At 42.5% G+C, this 21,836-nt stretch overlaps 1 protein-coding gene across 12 annotated transcripts in view; it reads left to right on the forward strand.

Annotated features, from left to right (window-relative positions):
- Window positions 1-21,836, forward strand: part of rabgap1 (RAB GTPase activating protein 1) — a 158,455-nt gene that overhangs the window by 48,654 nt on the left and 87,965 nt on the right. For all 12 annotated transcript variants that reach the window (XM_033048838.1, XM_033048840.1, XM_033048835.1 and 9 more), the window contains 5 exons: window positions 4,083-4,149; window positions 7,571-7,673; window positions 10,278-10,447; window positions 12,608-12,782; window positions 13,824-13,917. In XM_033048838.1, the coding sequence (XP_032904729.1) occupies window positions 4,083-4,149; window positions 7,571-7,673; window positions 10,278-10,447; window positions 12,608-12,782; window positions 13,824-13,917 (609 nt within the window). The remainder of the gene's footprint in view (window positions 1-4,082; window positions 4,150-7,570; window positions 7,674-10,277; window positions 10,448-12,607; window positions 12,783-13,823; window positions 13,918-21,836) is intronic.

Genomic DNA, 21,836 nt, shown 5'->3' on the forward strand with positions numbered 1-21,836 from the left:
GGAGAAACTCAGCGGGTGCAGCAGCCAAGGGTTTCGGCCCGAAACGTTGCCTATTTCCTTCACTCCATAGATGCTGCCGTACCCGCTGAGTTTCTCCAGCGCTTTTATCTACCTTCGATTTTCCAGCATCTGCAGTTCCTTCTTAAGCACTTGTTGCTGAATTCTGTGTAATGCTATGATTCAACTGATTGTCTTTTATTTCCCCACCTTCCCTCCCCCCAACCATACCCAATTAGATTAGTTAACTCTGAACCTTTCACTGCTGCAGCAGGCAGGGGAGGTGCAATTGGATTTTTTTTAATCCACTGCTGAGGGAGGCAGGGGAGTGCTGGAATCTTACATTTGGGGACGGCTTCAGTTCCATTGGAGGAGACAGGTGCATGGTGGAATATTGGGTTTGGGTATCACACCATTGGGGGAGCAGACCCAACGGGTCTGCACTTGGTCTAGTATACTATTAAAACTCTCGTGCCATCCGACCGGCTGCCGTCCGGCTGCCTGTCTGCCTTTTGATTCGTTGACTTTCTGCCTTTTGATTTGTTGATGGCTGCTCCTTCCTATCAGCTTCCAACACACTTCAAAACAAACTTGCAAGACAGGAACACTCTGAACCTTTCACTGCTGCAGCAGGCAGGGGAGGTGCAATTGGATTTTTTTTTTAAATCCACTGCTGAGGGAGGCAGGGGAGTGCTGGAATCTTACATTTGGGAATGGCTTCAGTTCCATTGGAGGAGACGAGTGCATGGTGGAATATTGGCTTGGGGGATCACACCATTGGGGGAGCAGACCCAACGGGTCTGCACTTGGTCTAGTATTATCTAAAACTGTTAATTACAAAATTTGGACTGCCCAATAATGGCAGTGACTTGTTGCTGAATGTAGACAAAAGTCCTGGAGAAATTCAGCGGGTGCAGCAGCCAAGGGTTTCGGCCCGAAACGTTGCCTATTTCCTTCACTCCATAGATGCTGCCGTACCCGCTGAGTTTATCCAGCGCTTTTATCTACCTTCGATTTTCCAGCATCTGCAGTTCCTTCTTAAGCACTTGTTGCTGAATTCTGTGTAATGCTATGATTCAACTGATTGTCTTTCATTTCCCCACCTTCCCTCCCCCCAACCATACCCAATTAGATTAGTTATATCTAAAAGAATGCTATTTATATCGGGGAGGAAGTTTGCTAACAATCAGGATGTTTTATAGTGTGTGCATGGTGGGAATTTTATTGCATGTTCAGAGTGAATGTGTTTGAAATTATTGCTTAGTATTTCCTAGTTGTGGCTTTCTTTTTGTATAATCAACAATCTTTATTTGCCAACGTTCATCTTTAATGATTTTTACTTTCAATTAATGTTTGATATTGTTGGACTAAAGATCTAAGGCCCAGTATAGTACAATGGGAAAATTGGTTGTGTTTTGGCTTCTGAGTTTCAGATGTCATTAAACTGCAATACACCCAAATGATAATTTGAAAGGTTTTCATGATTTTGTCAGATAAATCTGTAGCGCAACCAACTAACTGTTACAAGTCTCCCACAAGCTGTACTCTCCTCTAAATCTACTTTCTTAGTGTTTTCCCAGTGCTGTGTGATGAAGCTGTTAATTTATTTCCTGAGTGACTTAGCGTCATTTTGTAGAAATGTCATTCATTTTGTAATAATCGTTTCCCTAAAACGTCTGATCTTCCCACTAGTAACACTAATACAAATCCTATATTTATGATGTACTTGTCAATTTCATCTTTTGTTAACATTTAAAGTCGTAGAGTAATATAGCATGGAAACAGGCCCTTCAGCCCAATTCACCCATGCTGACCAAAATGCCCATCTAAGCCAGTTCCATGTGCCTGTGTTTGGCTCATGTTATTATTTTAGATACTTGCACAGCTGGTTTATTTATTTATTTATTAAAAAAAAAAAAATTAGAAGTACAGTAAATTACAATAATACACATCAGATATATCTTATTACATTTGTTGTACCACTTCGTTTTTCGAGCTTTAAAAAAGATAGAAATAAAAGAAGTAAGGAAAGTGAGGTGAAGGTGTCTTCACACTGTGTTTTTGATTTTCTGTTTTTGGATTGAATTCTGTTTTTAATTTGTGTCATTGTGATGTCTTTAATTACTTGTTTTACTCCGATTATATGTTTTTATTCCGATTACTATGTAAGGTGTCCTTGAGATTTTGTATGAAAGGCGCCCATTAAATAAAATTTATTATTATAAGGTGCAGGAAAGTGTTGGGAAAAGAAAGCCCCTTAGGGAGGAAGTTAGAGAAGGAAGTAAAGAAAGGAAACAAGACCCTAGAAAGAAAAGAAAAAAAAGGAAAAACAATCGCTCTATTGTAACACAAAACTTGCAAAAAAGGATATACCAACCGTGTTTTTTTTTTTAAATTTTAGATCCTGGTACCATTTATATTTTAAATTACTATTGCACCTTATGCTTGTAATAGTTCCATAAATGCAGACCACGACTTTTGGAAGTGGTCTGCTTTGCCTGCTAGGAGGAGTCTCATCCCTTCCAAGTGTAGTGTTTCGAACATGTTTGAAATCCACATTTTTATTGTTGGTATTGGAGCATTTTTCCAAAATTTGAGTATAAGCTTTTTTCCCATTATTAGCCCATAATTAAGTAAGTTCTTTTGAAACACGTTTAATTCAGGGTTACCTTCTGATATTCCAAAAATGATCCATTCTGCTTTTGGTACAAGTTTTATTTTAAATGATTTTGTGAAGATTTCAAATATTTCGTTCCAAAATTTTTGGATTTTTATACAAAAAACAAAAGAGTGCGCTATGGTAGCTTCTTGTGACTGACATTTATCACAAATGGGTGAGACATTGGGGAAAAGTTTATTTATTTTAGTTTTTGAATAATATAGTCTATGTGATGTTTTATATTGAATTAGAGTATGTCGTACGTTGATCGAGCATTTATGCACATATAGTAAGTGTTTATCCCAGCTCTCTTTTGAAAATTTTATAGCTAGTTCTTGTTCCCAGTCTCTTCTAATACCATCAGTTGTAGGTATTTCTATATTTAAAATAATATTGTATAAGTATGATATTAGATTTGCTGATTCAGCCTTTGTCTTCATGGCTTCATCCAATAAGTCTGGTTTATGATCTCCATTTTAGCATTTTCAAATTGTTAGCAATGTCTGTGTTATATGTTTGAGGAGTTGTAAAGAACTTTACTGAGTACTGAGCAGTATGTTTGGGATCATTGCTGTAGAAGGAACTGCCAGCCAATGAGTTTTGAGGCATTTTTTTGAACTTGAGCAAATAGGATGTGTCTATACACTTCAGAATTCATAATGCTACTACCATCAGCAGTTGTATCATCAATGAAGTTATATCATCTGTTCATGAAGTTTTCAGCGGACAGTGGTCATTGACAAATCCACACCTGACTCCTGAAGAGTGTTTCTGATCTGTCAGACAGGTGTTTGGGGATTTTACTTTTTTATAAAGAGAATACTTCTGTCATCAGCTGTGGAGGTCTTCCTTGGCTTGCCAGTCCCTTTGCGATTAGTAAGCTCACCAGTGCTCTCTTTCTTCTTAATGATGTTCCAAACGGTTAATTTTGGTTAGCCTAGGGTTTGGCTGATGTCTCTAACAATTTTATTCTTGTTTCTCAGTCTCATAATGGCTTATTTGACGTTTATTGGCACAACTTTGGTCCTCATGTTCATAAATTGCAATAAAAGTTTTCAAAGTTGATTGAAAGACTGGAGGAAAGACTTGGTGCTGAGAGCTCGCTGCATCAAGGAGACAATTAAACACACCTGAGCAATTACAAACGCCTGTGAAGCCATGTGTCCCAAACATTATGATGCCCTGAAATGGGGAGACTGTGTAAACACAGCTGTAATTTCTACATGGTGAAACTAAAATGTATAAAAACAGCCTTTAATAAAATCTGTCAATGTGCACTTTAACCACACGTGATTTTTTTTTTTTTCTATTACGTATCTCAAATTATGGAGTACAGAGGCAAATAAATAAATGACGCGTCTTTGTCCCAAACATTATGGAGGGCACTGTATAACTTTATTAATATTTCCGGTTGTTCTTCCTTCAGGTGCTTTGGCCTCCTTCTCAGTCCTGGCAAAGATGTCCGCAACAGTGACATGCATCTTTTGGATTTGGTAAGGTGCCAATCTAGACTTTTGCTCAATATGTAGCCACCTTTTACTTTTATTTATTCAGATTTTCACTGTAGAGGGGTAAACTTTGCACAGTTTCAGTTGAAGGATGTCATAAGGAATAGGAATAGAATTAGGCCATTTGGCCCATCAAGCTTACTCCTTGTCGAGCTTCTGCTGTTGGAATAACTTAGGTCACACAATGATTAAGATCCAAAGACTTTATTAGTGTTACAGCATAGGTAACGTCATCTTAATACGTAACTCAAGACATAAAGAGAAAGCGCTGAGAAGCTTTCAGGCTTCTGTGCCTGCTAGGTGGGCTTGCAAACATTTGCAAACAGGCTTCTGTGCCTGCTACATTAAGAAGAATTGATGCTCGAACACCGGGGGCAGCAGTAGGGTGAGCTGCTTCAATGTAAATTGAGAAAGCTTCTTCAAATATGCGCCACCGTTCTGCGAGGTCTTCGTCAAACACCAGGATCTCTGGTTTTCTGAGAGCGGAAGCCATAGTAATATATACCGGAGAAAACAACAACTAAAATAAAAGCAATATAATTAAGCAAGGAGTGAACACTCCGTACACGCTGACTTGTTTGTATAAACATCATATTCCAGAGTTCTGCAAATCATACTTTCACCTTGGATTGTTGATGGAAATAACCGCAATCATGCATTGAAATTTTCAGTGGTGGTCCTTAATGCATACTTTATGAATGTAGGAAAAGGTGTACTTTAAATAATTCTTAATTTTAAATACCACTAATTTAACTTTTGCTTAAGTAACACTTTTATGTTACGCTAGAAATGTTCAGGCACTGAATAAGTGGATTAGAGAAGAATGTTGTGGCGGAAGAATTTTGAAAGGAATTTATCGGCATAGCTTTTTTATTCATTTGTTTTACATTGGTTATATAAATTGGGGAGAGCTGGAGTCCCAGCTGATTCCTGTGGCACACCACTCCTTACATTTTGCCAACCAGGAAAAGATCCATTTATGTTTCTGGTTAATCAGCCAATCTTCTTTCCAAACCTACACAGTCAGCTTTTATTTTCCACGGCAATCTTTGAGGTGGCACCTTATCAAACACCTTCTGGGAATCTATTTATAGCAAGTCCACAGGTTCTCTTTTATCTACATTATATTAATAAGTCAATGAATATTTACGTGGCAGAGATTGATAGATTCTTGATTAGTACGAGTGTTGGGTTATTGGAAGAAGGCTGGAGAATGGGGTTGAGAGGGAAAGATAAATCGGCCATGATTGAATGGCACAGTAGACTTGATGGGCTGAATGGCCTAATTCTGCTCCTAGAACTTATGAACTTGTGTTACTTTAAAGAACATCATTCAATTGGCTGAACATGGTTTCCCTTTTAAGAAAGGGAATTTTTGTTGCTTAATTGCCCTTGGCATTTGTGTGGCTTACAGACTCAACTACATCATTAGGTCAGGATCACATATAGCCAGACTGGGAATGGGAAGCAGATTTCCACCCCCATTTTTACAATAGTCCAGAGCATTGTGGTCGTCGTAACAGTTAGATTTCCATATAACTTCCAGATTATGAATTGAATTTAAATTCCTCAGCTGCAGCAGTGGGAATTGAACCCTGGGGTCTAGGTTCACCCAGTCTGATAATTTAACCAAAGTAATAATATACCCAAAACAGTGAGCATTGGTGTTTTTGAAGGGGAGAGAAGACAGATGTGGTTTTGAAAAGTTTCCCGCAGAGCAGGAACATTGTTACTGGACTTGGAGCAAAAGCTGTAAAAAATATTGGGCTGTTAGTTTAATGCAAGCTGAGGCTGGTGCCTGCATACGTTTCAGAATGAAAAGAAGCAAAGGGAAGGCAAACAGAAATTTGAAGTTCAAATCGATGGAGTTTTAGGAGCATGGGAAGGGCGGAAATCTACACGTCTTTTTGCAGAGGTCTAGTCCTTCAGTGTTAGTTTACTATGTGTTAATACAGGGAGAGAGGCTGCTGAGAGGGCATGAAAGTATCCAAACTGAACATCTTTGTGCCTGATCTGGTGATGTAGGCACAAACCCTTCGCCTATTTTAAAAGTACCTGGTGACCATTTGAATAGCCTTGGTGCAATGAACCTGGACTAATAGCCCATATTTAGTTGGTATGGACAGATGGGCCAGCTTCTTTTTGCAGTGTACATCTGTTACTCTGAGGGTTCAGAAGTCCTTTGATGGATTAACTTTAGGGTTTGAAGCTCGGATGTGAATTGAGCATGATGCCGTGGTTATATTTCATCTGAAAGCAACTCGGGGAGATGAGGGGTTTGAGCTAAAAGCTTTTACAGGTGCCAGTGAGGTCAGAACAAGATGCTAAATTTCCGTCATTCTGGAGGGCCTAATTGACTGGATGTCATATCAGGCAATCCCTACTGCATGGCGGCACAGTGGCGCAGCTAGTAAAGCCGCTGCCTCACAACACTGGAGACCGGGGTTCAAGCTTGACCCTGGGTTGTGTCTGTGTGGAGTTTGCACGTTCTCCCTGTGACCGCGTGGGTTTCCTCAAGATGCTCCTGTTTCCTCCCACATCCCAAATATGTAGGTTAATCGGCCTCTAAATTGTCCCCTATGTGTAGGTGGATGTGAAATTGAAATAACATAGAACTAGTGTTAAGGGGTCTCTAGGTACTTGTCCCCAGTGGAGTGGATGAGAAATTGGAATAATAGAACAAGTGTGAAGAGGTGATCAATGGTTGGCATGTACTCGGTGGGCTGTAGGGCCTGATTCCACACTGTATCTAAACTAATAGGGATGGTGGAAAAGCATGAATTGGATCCTTTTGTCAGTAGTGATCTTGTCTGAATCGTACTTGAATAGTTTCATATCTCCTTGCCATGCATGGGTTGCTTGGTTCAATAACAATCTGTAACCTCGGATGGACTGTGTGAATGGGCTAGGTTGGGAATGGGATTGACCATCCGGTGAACTGTTGAATGAAAGGAACTGGTTTCACCACACCCTGGTTACATTTATTTTCATGGAGTTCAAAAATAGCAAACAAAATGCTGGTAATACCCAGGAAATTGGTCATTGTTTGTTGAGAGCGTAAAGGGGTCGATTCTTCGACAATTACTATTCACTTTCTCTCCAGCAATGCTTGCCTGACTTGCTGAGTATTTCCAGCTGCATATTGATATGGTCTAACAACTAAAATGGTCACTCACGTCTTTTATGACATCCTTCAAAGTTTGATGATGGCTTTAACAAGCTCAATGCAAGAAAGCAAGTGCCAGTAATGACTGAACAGTGTGCAATCATCCTGTGGTGGCAATTGCTTCATAGCGATAAGTTTTCACCCACATACCAAACGAAAACACGCAAAGTTTCATAATACAAACTGCATATTAGTTAATTAGCAGTAACACCCAGTCTGTTGCAATATATTTATTTGCAGGAATCAATGGGTAAAAGCTCAGATGGCAAATCTTACATCATTACTGGCAGCTGGAATCCCAACACGCCGCATTTTCAGGCTGTAAATGAAGAGACGCCTAAAGGTAATTAAAAAAATGTGCATCTTAGAGACTCAAAAGTTAAGAATATCATTTAAAAAGTGCTTCCTGGTGATTTTTCTCCATATTTGCACCTACAATAATTAATTTGAGAATTAGGAGCCCAGACTAAACAACAGCACAAACTGTTTCACCTACTTATTGCTCATCAGTTGCTGACATCTCAATGCGTAATTCTCCATCTGAAAGTGTCAGATGCCAGTTTTGATTTTTATTTCACCTAGCATTTCCCTAGTCGTCTTTGTATGACTGAAAATTGCACTAAACGCAGCACATATCGCATTTATAAAATACGTGTCGCTAGGCAATTCAAAGGAATTAATTTAATTGGTGACCAAAAGCTTGGAGTAGGTTTTGAAGAATCTCAGAGTAGAGAGGTGGATTCAGGGGTTTGGAAATATGTTTTGGGGCTTTGGGATTTGAAGGTGGAGTGAAGGAAGCAGAACCAAAAAGGAGGAACAGTTGAGTTTTTGGATGGTTGCAGGCTGGGAGAAGGTGAGTAGAGAGAGTTTGTAGAGATCGACCCTGGTTTAAACCTGATCTCCGGTGCTGCTAGTGTGGTGTTTGCACTTTCTCCCAGGCATTGCGTGTGCTCCAGTTTTCACCCACATTCCAAAGAGGGGCTGGTTGTCAGATTATTTTTACACTGTAAACTGTTCCTTGCATAGGTGAATGGTAAAATGTGAGGAGGATTGATGGGAATCTGAGATTCGGCTCGATTCACCTGTTTGCATGCTAAGACTTGGTGACAAATGTAAATATGAAAGTATCGATTAATTTTCGAGGGTATGATTGGTAAATTCCTATTTGGAGCAAGATGGGATGTGTTTAGTTGAATTTTAGATGACTGAGTTAATGGAGGAGTGAAATGTACGAGATTGAAAGGAAATTGTTTAATAAAAATAATAAAAAAACGTGTGAAGTGGTCATGTTGATGCTTTTGTGAAATGGAGATCATTTCTTGTCGGTGCATTTAATCATTTGATGAGAAAGTCCTCTTACCGACAACACATATAGACTTCCTTGAGACTGAATGTTGTGGTGTTAATATGACCCCCAGGTTCCCTTGCTGTTTCAGCTTTTGGTCCTTCTCAATACCTTTCAGTTATGTTTAGCCTAATCCTTCGTTGCCCCGTGCCTCAATAAAAATAATCAAAAAACCTTAGATGCTGGATATCTGAACTAAAAAGTGCTAGATTCACTCGGTAGATAAGGTGTTATCTGCAGAGAGAGAAAAAATTGACATTTTGGATCAAGGACCTTTCAACAGAATTGGAGGTCAGAAAGCAAGCGTGCTTTGAAGTGTCACATTGTGAGCTGCGGTGTAAAGAAAGGCTTCCTATTGATAAGAATTGAACCTGGGTCACTGGGTCAGCTATCGGCTATCTATATGGTTCCTATTTAGGCTGCGGGTGTCGAATAAAAGATAAGATACAAGTAGATTGAGAGTTATCAGTCAGTATTCCACTACTTAATCGTATTCTAATCCAATCATGGGTTAGGTGAAGCTTGTGATGCATTTGATTTTGACAATTTGGTGTGGTGTAGGGTGGCCCACTAATGCTAAATTAGAATAATACGATGTAGATTTGCCTATGAATTAGAAAACGTATTGCAAAATGTTCTGCTTTTAATTTGTCCCAGCATTTCCAGTTATGTTATTCAAAAAAAAATTTAAGGTTAAAGCGGACATCTGTGGATAAATAGTAATTTGAATATTGGGACGATGTGGATGAAATTTTGATTTTATGCAATGTATTAAAATAGTCCGGAAAACATGTTCTTGAAGCACGCCTCTCCAGCTGAGTTTGAAAAAGTGGTTGTGAGTTGTTTGTTATTGCATAGCGCAAGATACTGGTTGAAAACAGATAGATGGCATCCACAAATCACCAAGTACAGTTCATGAGGAGGAGGGTTGTTTTGTTGGGGGTAAATTTCAGGGATCTCAGTGCTTGGAATGGCTGCTTGTCCGACTTGGGTTGAGTAATTACCAGATGAATGTAATGATACAGTTGATATGTACTGTTCATAAGTACTCATTCTGTATTGTCGATCCTTGGTACATTTTTTTTTAATCAACAAATAGCATGTGGCTTTTGCTGCCAAGCCCAGCATACAATGCCTTACATGGTCATGAAGGGAGAGGGGGCAGTGACACTGCAATTACTAGTGGCTTTTCTTTAATAATGAGTTTAATGTTCTGAAGAAAAATGCAGTGATAAGCTTTGTGTTCAATAGGAAACCAGATGTGGATGAACAAAATATATGCAATACCAAATGGTACTGAATGATTCAGCTTTGTGGACATTTGACTTTGTCTAGGGAACTGATGGGTTACAATACTGAGAAATAGTTTTTTGCACTCTGCATATTCCCCTTTACTCTATTCTTCTATTGTATTTGAGTTTGACGATTGTATTTATGTATGGTATATGTGATTTGTTTGGAGAGCAAAACAAAACGTTTCACTGTACCTCGGTACATATGACAATAATAAACCTAAACCTGTCTGCCTTTTATGTTTTGGTTAAAGGACCCAATTATAATGTGCACATAGCTTGTTAATAAACAGCATTGTACCTCTTTCAGACAGGTTGCTTTACATGACTACTGCAGTTGACTTGGTTGTCACTGAAGTGCAAGAGCCAGTTCGATTTCTTCTGGAGACCAAAGTGAGAGTATGCCCATCCAGTGAAAGAATGTTTTGGCCCTTCAGTAAACGAAGTTATACAGAGACTTTTTACTTGAAGCTCAAACAGGTAATAATATTTCGGTCAGCCAGTGAACAAGTCGGCCTGCCCCGCTCCAACCAGCAGAGGATAATTTAACTGAGATTGTTGATCAGTGCATGAGTTCTAGCAGGCAGTTTGCAATGCTTTTTTAAGCAGGCTGCCAGTTATTGACCAAAAGTTGGATTAGTAACTGTTTGGATCCTCATGAGCACCCTGCTCCCTGATCTGACCTCTATCTGTGCCATGAATGATTTGGAGATTAAATTTCTGCTTTACGCTGTGTGCATCATGCAGGTTATTACTACACCTGACAAAAAATTGATGCTTTAAAAAAAAAAGTGACCATTGCATGCACACTTCATTTTGCCACATGTTTTCACTTGTATGGTACATTTTTCATTTACCCGTTAAAACCTGTTGGAAGAATTTATCTTTGCAACGATGTACAAATCTTTTGGAGATTTGTGAGCAGTTCTGGTTGCCCCATTACAGGAAAGATGTGGAGGGTTTCAAGAGGGTGCAGAAGAGGTTTACTAGAATGCTGCCTGGATTAGAGGGTTTCAGCAACGGAAAGGTTGGAGAGATTTGGATTGTTTTCTCTGGAATGTCAGCGGCTGAGGGGAGAATTGATAGAGGTATATAAAATTATCAGAGGCACAGAAAGGGTAGACGATCTGAATCTTTTTTCCTCAAGGTGGAATTGTTATAAGATTGGAGGGAAGGGGGGGGGGGGGGGATTTTAATGGAGTTGTGCAGGGCAAGGTTTTAACACAGAGTAGTGGGGGCCTGGAACGCATTGCCAAGAATGGTGGTGGAAGCAAATACCATAGCAGCTTTTAGATAGGCACATGGAAGTGCAGGAAATAGAGGGATATGGATCATGTATTAGTAGATGAAATCAGATGAGGGATATGGATCATGTATTAGTAGATGAAATCAGTTTAACTAAGCATCATGTTCCGAACAAACATTGTGGGCCGAAGGGCCTGTGCTGTATTATTCTAAATGCCTGCTGTGCATCATCGGTCGTCGTCGTGATAATAGGATGTAAGAGGTTTTCGAGGAATTGGATCAATTATTGGCAAAAGTGTACCTCAAGGTTACAAACAACAGTTTATTATAGTAAAATGCAGGCAGAATAATTAATGAAGCAACTACTATACAACACAGGAGAAAGGATCAATAAAGCAAAAAATCTCCTGTCATCTGTCCGTTCCTGTTTCCACATATATATTAGCAGTGGTTGTAGTCACCAGTCTCATGGCCTTCTGCCCACTGGGGCTTGTGCTTGTGAAGGTTGGTGAGGAGAACTCCAAGGTCCTGGCACCGTTCCAGATCCTGGTCTGAGGCGCATAATAAAACTCTCCTTTTATGCTTCAAGACTACACAAAGATAGCTAACTTCTCATGGCAACTGCTTAGTCAGCAGTTTTACAGGGGGAAAAGATACGGGTAAACAAAGGTCAAGGTAGACACAAAAAGCTGGAGTGACTCGGTGGGACAGGCAGCATCTCTGGAGAGAAGGAACGGGTGACATTTTGGATCGAGACCCTTCTTCAGACTAGTCTGGGAAAAGGGAAATGAGAGATATATACAATGATGTGGAGAGATAAAGAACAATGAATGGGAGATAGGCAAAAAACTAACGATGATAAAGGAAACAGGCCATTGTTAGCTATTTGTTGGGTGAAAACGACTTTGGTGGGGGAGGGATGGAATGCGGGGATTACTGGAAGTTCGAGAAATCAATATTCATACCACTGGGCTGTAAGCTGCCCAAGCGAAATACGAGATGCTGTCCCAGCATCTGCAGTTCCTTCCGATAGAAAACAAAATTATTTTAGATGTAAATGCCTGTTAGTTACTGGGTATCATGTCCTTTCCAACTTTAACCCCATTACAGCCATTCCTTAAACGCACAAGTAGAAACTGAACACATTTTTCCCAGCTAAATCGAAATGTAGAGCTTGGAAATCTTGCAGTTTTTATCAAGTCAAGCCAAGTGACTAATATAGCACATTTAAAAAATAACTCTCGTTGGCCAAAGTGCTTTACATTGGTGGAGGTACTAACGTTATACAACAGAGAGTTATCATGAGACCTAACTGTCAGTAGCAAAGTTATCTACTGAATGTTGTCTATTACACATGCTCAGTATCACTGATCAACCTTTCATTAAATTTTGCAGATTGATCAAAAAGAAAGAAAGAGCAATAGTGATACACTGTACGAGGTGGCGAGTTTGGAAAGCGAGTCTGAGCGCGAGCGCATAAAAACAACAGCAAGCCCGACCATACGCATGCCTCATTACGGATCGCAGGGATCCATCATCCCTTCACCACCCGAAGATGATGAAGAGGAAGGTGGGTTCCTAAGCCTAAACTGTAACTCTGAGTTGACTTTTTATTAATTTGACGTTCATGCAATTAACAAGTTTTTGGGATTTAAGGATCCCAATCTGGTTTTAAAATTTTGTCCATTTTAGGCATTGATGATTTTTATGCCGTTAGTTTAATTGAGTGTAGAAATCATTTTGAACTGAGATGGAAGGACCAGTGAGGTTTCAAGTATATCTTTCACTTTCTGGCTTTCCCCCATTTTGGTCAAGCCCATTGTTAATCTGGGGACTGATTCAAGGACAACTTTTTTTAAAGCCCCCTCCCCCCCTCGTTTGTGTCAATCTTGTATTGTATCTGCCACGCCTTGTCCTGCCCTACCTCTCAGCCAGCTCCCGCCCACCCCCTCCCCACAATCAATCTGAAGGCTCCCAACCCAAAATGTCGCCTATCCATGTTCCCCAGGGATGCTGCCAGACCCGCTGAGTTACTCCAACACTTTATGTCCTTCTTTATAAACCAGCATCTGCTGTTTTATAAAGGGGGGGGGAGGGGGCATTTTGGGCAATCCTTGCACCATTTTTCTTAATTGATTCCTTGAAGGGTTGTTCCATTTGAAAAGATTAGCAGCGATCATCTGCTCTTAGAGGACAGATGCTTTAAACAATCAATTGACCTTTCATCCTCTGCATTTCAAGTAGATTAAAAAGCAACTGCTGTGCAAATACTAAGAGTGCGATAATGTAGCAAGTAGAACAGAATTTGAAGTCAAAGAATGTTTAAGAAGGAACTGCAGATGCTGGAAAATCGAAGGTAAATAAAAATGCTGGAGAAACTCAGCGGGTGGGGCAGCATCTACAGAGCGAAGGAAATAGGCAACGTTTCGGGCCAAAAACCCTTCTTCACTCTACCTTTAAAGTCAAAGAACATAGTGTTCAGCTTTCATGGTTAACGTGTTTTTTGATGTTGGGTAATGCTTGATCAGAAAAGCAGCATTTTAGTCGTGATTTAGACAGACGGAATGAAAATCGTCTTCCTGTCATTTAGTTTTGTCTTCCCTTTCTTCAGATAACGATGAGCCTCTCCTGAGTGGCTCTGGTGACGTATCCAAAGAATGTGGTGAGAAGATTTTGGAGACGTGGGGAGATCTACTGTCAAAATGGTGAGTGGGAAATACCCACTGGGACTTGCATTGAAGTTCTGTGACGGATCAATGTTTTCTAGTTTTGTTACTTAGAATTCTGTATTTGAAAAGAATTGGGTGCATTTTTACATATTACAACTTTTCTGCACAACCGCAGAGACATACCTTGATAATTTCTGAGCAGAAAGGTAGTTGTTCACAGTTATCAAGGGGATTCGAATAGCTTGTTTTGTCTTTTTCCAGTAATATCTAAATCTAGTAATACTGTATTCCCATACATGATCATTTTAAATTCAAATCCAAAGTCGGGATTGAACTCGGATCTTTGACACTGTAAGGCAGCAACTTCACTGCTACGCCACTGCGCACCCCAAAATGTGGGCATAGTCCTGGTGCTGTCTGTGTGGAATTTATATCTTCTTCCTGTGACAGCGTGCTCCCAAATTCCACCTACGTTCCAAAGGTGTACAGGTTGATGCGTTAATTGGTAAACTGCCCCCCCCCCCCGGTGGTGTGTAGGTGATTTTAATAATATAATATAATAATAATATATCTTTATTGTCATTGTACAAGAACAACGAGATTAAGATTGCAACTTCCGTATCAATGCTATAAAATAAATAAATAAGGTAAAAGTACAAATAGGTTCCATGTACGCTGAGGTTAAAAATTACAGCAGCTGTCAATGTGTTGAGATAAGTCATTTGTGCCAGTTGATTATGGGGGCAAAGACAGATTATGGGGGTCGCCTAGCAGACTGATTCGGTGCAGTTGTAGCTCTAGGGAAAAAGCTATTTCTCAGTCTGGAGGTGCGGGCGTAAAAGGCCTTATAATGTCTGCCAGATGGAAGAAGTTGGCAGACGTTAACAGACGGTGGCATGGGTGTGTGGAGTCCTTCCAGATGCTGATGGCTTTTCTGAGAGCATGCGTTGTAGATGTCTTCCAGGGCTGGGAGCTGATTCCCAATGATTTTCTGTGCTCTGGAGATGACCCGCTGAAGAGCTCTCCTATCCACAGCTGTGCAACTAAGATATCACACATAGATGCAGTATGTTAGGATGCTCTCTCTGGTGCAGCGGTAGAAAGTCTGTTGGGGAGACTGGGGAGACCTGATGGGAATTTGGGAAGAATTTTATTTAAATGGGATTAGGTTGACTGGATGGTTAATGGTTAGCGCAGACTTGCTGGGCAGTTTGACCTGTTTCTGTGCTGTATCTCTCTGACTCTGACTCCATACACCATGTCAAAGTCCCAGGTTGCTAGTTAAGCAGTTGTGCTGTAGATCTCTATTCAATGTAGTTTAGGAGAATGAAGAGTGTTGTAATTTGGGGATATAAGATCGTAGCGGTCCTTGCTAGGGTATATGTTGAGATAATTCTACTTGTGGAAGAGTCGCTACCCAGGGGATATTGTTAGAAAATGAGGGCTGGTCATTCAAACTGAGGTGCAGAGAAATGTCTTATCTAGGAGGGTGGTGACTCTTTGGAATCCTTTGCTCCTGAGGGTGGTGGAGGCCGGTTCATTTGGTATGTTTGGATATATTTTAGATGATGGATAAATATTTGAAAGATTGACAAATTGTGGGTTATGAATAACTGGCACAGAGTTGAGGCCATCATGATATCGAATGGCTGGAGAGGCCAAGTGGTCCAGGAGACTCCGATTCTCCAATTAGAGAACATTTCCCCTTTTCCCCTCCATCTCAGCCTGCAGTAGAACACATTTTTTATTAACCCTAAATTTCCCTTCTTTAATAGAAATAGTGTTATTTAGACCATCCATCAAACTTTAATTTCCTTTCCATTTTGAGACTTTTCAAATATTTGCTTACCTTTCCGACAGCTTCCGCTGTTGATTCCCCGTGAGTGTTCAGTTCAGCAGAGTAGAGATTGTTTTGCAAAAATAATTTGATGTAATTAGGATCCTGCAGTATTTTCATTGAATCTTTTAGTCATTTCACTGTTAACTAATTTATTCATCTAATAGACATAATAGCAATGGAGGAAGGGGGAGAATGAGATGGTAGAACATTAACATGTTAATTAATTAACATTCTGCCTATGCAAAGGAGTCTGGACATTTTGAAATTTAATTACACAGATGCCTATGTTAAAGTACATGTTCTGTCTTTTCTTCTGTCAGATTAATCTATATCTATATTACTAAATCTCTGTTCTTGACCGCTTTTGGCCTTCTGTGCTGCGATTTCCGAGAGAACGCCGCCACCTACTGCCATCGTTTTTGGCCACCTCGCTCAGAGCCCCCCTCCGCCGCATGTGTGCCGAGGATTTTTCCCGTCGATGAAAAATGACAGAGATATTAATGTTTTTACAAAATTCCCCGTTCTCTCTGCTGCCCCTGCTGGAGGGAGGGGGAGGGACTAAAAAACCAGGAAGTGGCGTGCCTCAATCAGTCTCTGCAAGTGGTGTGCCTCAATCAGAGCTCTGAATGACACTGAACAAATGTCTCCACGGCTGTACCCATAATGTGGTTTGAAAATGAAAATGTGGTTAGTTTGAGGGAAAAAAGCACTGCCTGCAAATGGTTGTTTGGGGGGTTTGGGTTGAAGTAAAAAGGCACCCTCTCTCTCTCTCTCTCTCTCCCCTCCTCTCTCTCCCCACATATCTCTCTCTCCCTATCCCTCTCTCTTTCTCTCTCTCTCTCCCCCCCTGTCTCTCTCCCTTTCTCTCTCTCTCTCTCCCCACCTCTCTCCCCATCCCCCCCTCCTCTCTCCTCATCCCCCCCCTCCTCTCCCCCCCCCCTCTCCCCCCCTCCTCTCCCCCCCTCCTCTCCCCCCCCCTCCTCTCTCCCCCCCCCTCCTCTCTCCCCCCCCTCCTCTCTCTCCCCCCCTCCTCTCTCTCCCCCCTCCTCTCTCCCCCTCCTCTCTCCCCCCTCTCTCCTCTCCCCCCTCTCTCCTCTCCCCCCCTCCCCCCTCTCTCCTCTCCCCCCCTCTCTCCTCTCCCCCCCTCTCTCCTCTCCCCCCCTCTCTCTTCCCCCCCCCTCTCCTCTCCCCCCCTCTCTCCTCTCCCCCCTCTCTCCTCTCTCCCCCCCACTCTCCTCCCCCCCTCTCTCCTCCCCCCCTCTCCTCTCCCCCCCTCTCTCCTCTCCCCCCCCCTCTCTCCTCTCCCCCCCCCTCTCTCCTCTCCCCCCCCCTCTCTCCTCTCCACCCCTCTCTCCTCTCCCCCCTCTCTCCTCCCCCCCCTCTCTCCTCTACCCCCTTCTCTCCTCTCCCCCCTCTCTCCTCTCCCCCCTCTCATCTCCCCCCTCCTGCCCCCCTTCCCCTCTCCCCCCTCCCCTCTCCCCTCCCCTCTCCCCCCCTCTCCTCTCTTCCCCCTCTCCTCTCTTCCCCCTCTCCTCTCTTCCCCCTCTCCTCTCTTCCCCCTCTCCTCTCCTCTCCCCCCCCTCTCCTCTCCCCCCCTCATCCTTCTCCCCCCCCTCGTCCTCTCCCCCCCCCTCCGCTCCCCCCCCCTCCTCTCCCCCCCCTCCCTCCTCCCCCCCCTCTCCTCCTCTTCCCCCTCTCCTCTCATCTCCCCCCCCTCTCCGCTCCCCCCTCTCCTCTCCCCCCCTCTTCCTCTCCCCCCCCTCGCCTCTCCCCCCTCTCCTCTCCCCCCCCTCCTCTCCCCCCTCGCCTCTCCTCTCCCCCCCCCTCTCCTCTCCCCCCCTCTCCTCTCCCCCCCTCTCCTCTCCCCCCCTCTCCTCTCCCCCCCTCTCCTCTCCCCCCCTCTCCTCTCCCCCCTCTCCCCCCTCTCCTCTCCCCCCCTCTCCTCTCCCCCCCCGATCTCCTCTCCCCCTCTCCTCTCCTCTCCCCCCCTCTCCTCTCTCCCCCCTCTCCTCTCTCCCCCCCCTCTCCTCTCTCCCCCCCCTCTCCTCTCCCCCCCCTCTCCTCTTCCCCCCCCCTCTCCTCTTCCCCCCCCCTCTCCTCTTCCCCCCCCCCTCTCCTCTTCCCCCCCCCCCTCTCCTCTCCCCCCCCCCCTCCTGCGCTTGGTCTAGTATATTATATACCTGTCAGCCCTGATTTCCAATTTAAAAAAACAGAGTACTGAGTTTGAACATAATATGCGCAGTTTTCCAATGTTGGACAAAAAGCAGCTAGACGGGCCAAGCAGAATCTTGGAGAAAAAGGATTGATGACATTTCGGGTTGCGACCCTTCTTCAAACATCACCCAATCTTTTTTTTCTCCAGAGACTTGCCTGACCTGCTGAGTTGCTCCAGCACTTTGTGTCTAACTTTGGTATAAACCAGCATCTGCAATTCTTTGTTCTACATTTTAGTTTAGTTTGGTTATCTGTTTCATGTCTGCCTGGAAGGGCTTTTCTTTCTCATCTCTTAATTCTCTATTTTAGTATTTAGTTTAATTTAAAGAGACGTCGCAGAAACAGACCCTTCTGCGCCGACTAGTCAGGGCCGGATTTACGTATAAACTTCACAAGCTTAAGCTTAGGGCCTCGAGATTTAGGGGGGCCTCGGCAGGACCAGATTTACCTTCAGGTCAGAGTAAAAAAATTCCAGAGATAAAAGAAATTGGAGCGCTATTAGCGTTTCCACTTTGACGGAAATTACCCGATATTCTGGTTCCGGCCGCTGGAAGTTTTGGGGGGGAAAATTGTGACCATCCACGCCTGCGTTTCTCTGTACCTGGGGGGGGCTGCGGTGTCTGCGGTGCGGAGTCGGAGCCTCGCTGCCTGGGAGGGAGAGAGAAGGGGAGAGAGGGAGGGGCGATGTGAGAGGGGGAAAGGGAGGGGTTGAGACAGAGGGGGAGAGAGAGGGAGGGGAGGGGGGAGAGAGACGGGGAGGAAGAGAGATGAGGAGGGAGAGAGGTGAAGGGAAGGAGGAAAGGGGGATTATCTTTGGTGAGATTTCAAAATTAAGGTAGGTTTTAGAGCAATTATATTTTCTCCTCCATATGAATAATATCAAACAATTGCAACTGCTTTCTTTTCCTTGATAACAATACTAAAAAATATGAATTCCATAGTTTGCGACTTTCATTTTGCATCATTTTTAATGCGCACACACTAACACAGTCGAACAGTAACAGGCAATCAAATCAACACACAAAACATTTTCTAAACAAAGGTTTTATTTACTGGAAAAACTTACCGTATTTTATTTATAGTGTTTTGCATGCTCCTTTATAACATTTTACATAACATTTTACAGTACAACTTCATTATTAAAACAAGAACAGCTTCAATTCTTGATTTAAATAAATGTATACAACAATGACGCCAATCGTCCCATTCCAACCACTCATTACTCTTGACTCAACCAAAATTATTTCTGAAATATTGGTCATAAATTTGGTGCAATAAATGCTCCAAAGTAAGGCTCAGAATGCACCAGAGAACATCTTAAACCCCAGCCACAAGGGTCTTTCAGCTTCGCGCTTGTGATATGCGCTGCGTGCACTTATTTCACATAATATTTTTGTTTGAAAAGTTTCGTACGGGCCTGGTGTATAATATTTTTGACACTGTCATAGGTCTTTCTTACATATGCTGTCACAACTCACTGTTATCTCTAAACAAGACTTCAGTAATTTTCCTTGCCCTCCATTTCAGAATAATAGTGTTTTAAGCCGATAACTCGACACTAGCACTGGCAATAAATAAAAAGCGCAGCTTTCCAGCCCTTATCTCATTGGCCACGCTCGGCTGCACATCGTCAATCTGTTGGACTCTTCCATCTTCCTCTCGTCGTGGGGGTGTGGGATTGGGAGGGGCCTCACAAGTGGAATAGCCTAGGGCCACTCTTCATCTAAATCCGGCCCAATAACAGTGTTGTACACACACTAGGGACAATGTACAATTTTACCAAGCCAATTAACCTACAAACCTGTACATCCTTGGAATGTGGGGGGAAAGTGGAGCACCCGGAGAAAACCCATGTGGTCACAGGGCATACGTGTAAACTCCGTACAGACAGTACCCGTAGTCAGGATCGAACCCGGGTCGCTGGCGCTGTAAGGTAGCTACTGTATTGCTGCGCCACTGCGCCACCCTTAAGTATTCTTCCTGCTGTTTGCATGGTAGACACAGTTTGGGCTGAGTCCTGGAACTTTGTGGTTATGTTTTAAGTTTATCACAAAGTTTATTGTTTCATGAGGCCATCAGCAAGATGTCAGTGAGGAATTTATGTGTCTCTCTGTAAATTCACTCAGTTCCCTTAAGCTCTGGTTTTTCATGTCATAGGAGCAGAATTAGGCTATTCACCCCATTCTACCCCACCTATGCTCCACACCATGGCTGATCTATTTTTCCCTCTGAACCTCATTCTCCTGCCTTTTCCCCATAACCCTTTACACCCGTACTAATCAAGATCCAATTAATCTCCGCCTTAAAAATGCCCAATTACTTGACCTCCACAGCCATCTGTGGCAATGAATTCCACAAATTCACGACCCTCTGACTAAAGAAATTCCTCCTCATCTCCCTTCAGAAGGTGAGTCCTTTTATTCTGAGACTATGCCTTGTGGTCTCAGACTCTCCCACTGGTGGAAACATCCTCACCGCTTCCATTCTGTCCAGGCCATTTTGTTTGAGATGTCGAAGCTGTCCCTTTTCTGTCTTGCCTTGCCTCTGTAGCCATATTCTAAAAAGTGCTTTGAACACTTGGGTGGGAAGCTGCACATGCCGCCCCATCCAAGCAAGATCCATTTGCCTGTTTGGTCCATATCCCTCTAAACATTACCTATTTGGGTATTGCAAGTCTATTTTGTCCACAGCTTGTGTAATACTCAATATTCTTATCACTACAAGCCGATGCAATAATGTGTTAGAGATTCGATCAAATTTAATCTTATTGCATTAAAGTTTTGGTTAACTTATCATTGAAGATGTCCTCAAAAGTTTATTTTTTAAATAACATTGATATTGTAGTTTCCATTTATTATCTATTGGTCAGAAGGATCTCAACCCAAAATGTCACTTCTTATTTTGAGTCTGCAGAAAGGTCTCGACCCGAAATATCACCTATTCCTTTTCTCCAAAGATGCTGTCTGAGATGCTGAGTTACTTTAGCTTTTTGTGTCTATCTTGCATCTATTGATCGTTCATCTGTTGTTCCTTGGTGCTTTGAAAGGCACTTGTAATAATGCTTTTGTTTTGATTGAACTGCAAGCAGAGATGTTTCACAGAGACTGTTCATTGCTCTTTCCCAAAGGGAAATCACATCAACAGTTTTCCACAGCCTGTGAGCATTACTTTAGATGTAACAGTTTTTACTTCTTGAAGTGAAAACCACTTTCCTGATGTGCTTTTATCTGAAATGCTGAAGGCCAAAAAGATGAACGTCTCCTTTTGTAAGGTAAAAGTGGGATATTAGTGGGCAGTTGGAAATCCTCAGCAGGTCAAAAAGCACACCAGTGGGGAGAGAAGCAGTCAATATTTCAGGGTTATAATTAGGTTAATTAGAACAGGGAATGCCAACATCGGTTTGAAGCTCTTAAAGAGGAGACGTGATTGAAATAAGACATTTACATGTGATACAGGAGTTGTGGCCCATAGTTGGAAGTTAGCTGTAGCATGCAGGAAGATGTCAGTAGACTGACCAGATGAGAAAAGTGAAAAATTGAATTAATTTGGCAAGGCAGAAACAACAAGGGAATACAACAATTGGAGAAGGACATGGTGGCCTAGGGATGACTGCCCACAGATTCTTGAAGTTATTAGAACAAAGGAGATGTTTTCCTTTATTAACTGTGATGTAGACTACAAGAACTGGGGACATATCCAACAATGGCATAATAGGATCACAGCTGAACCATGGGTCACCTCATTACAAGTAGTGATGGTCTGAGAGGAGGTTCAGGAGATTTGAGGATTTTGCATTATCGGGTAAATTTAGGTAAGCCGAAAGATTGGATCGGCAAGTTTTAATTTCATTGGAACCGGTACCTGAGGGGATATTAAATTAAGCATATCAAATCGAGAACTC

The sequence above is a fragment of the Amblyraja radiata genome, chromosome 32 (genome assembly GCF_010909765.2).
Source record: "Amblyraja radiata isolate CabotCenter1 chromosome 32, sAmbRad1.1.pri, whole genome shotgun sequence".
NCBI classification, from domain to species: domain Eukaryota; kingdom Metazoa; phylum Chordata; class Chondrichthyes; order Rajiformes; family Rajidae; genus Amblyraja; species Amblyraja radiata.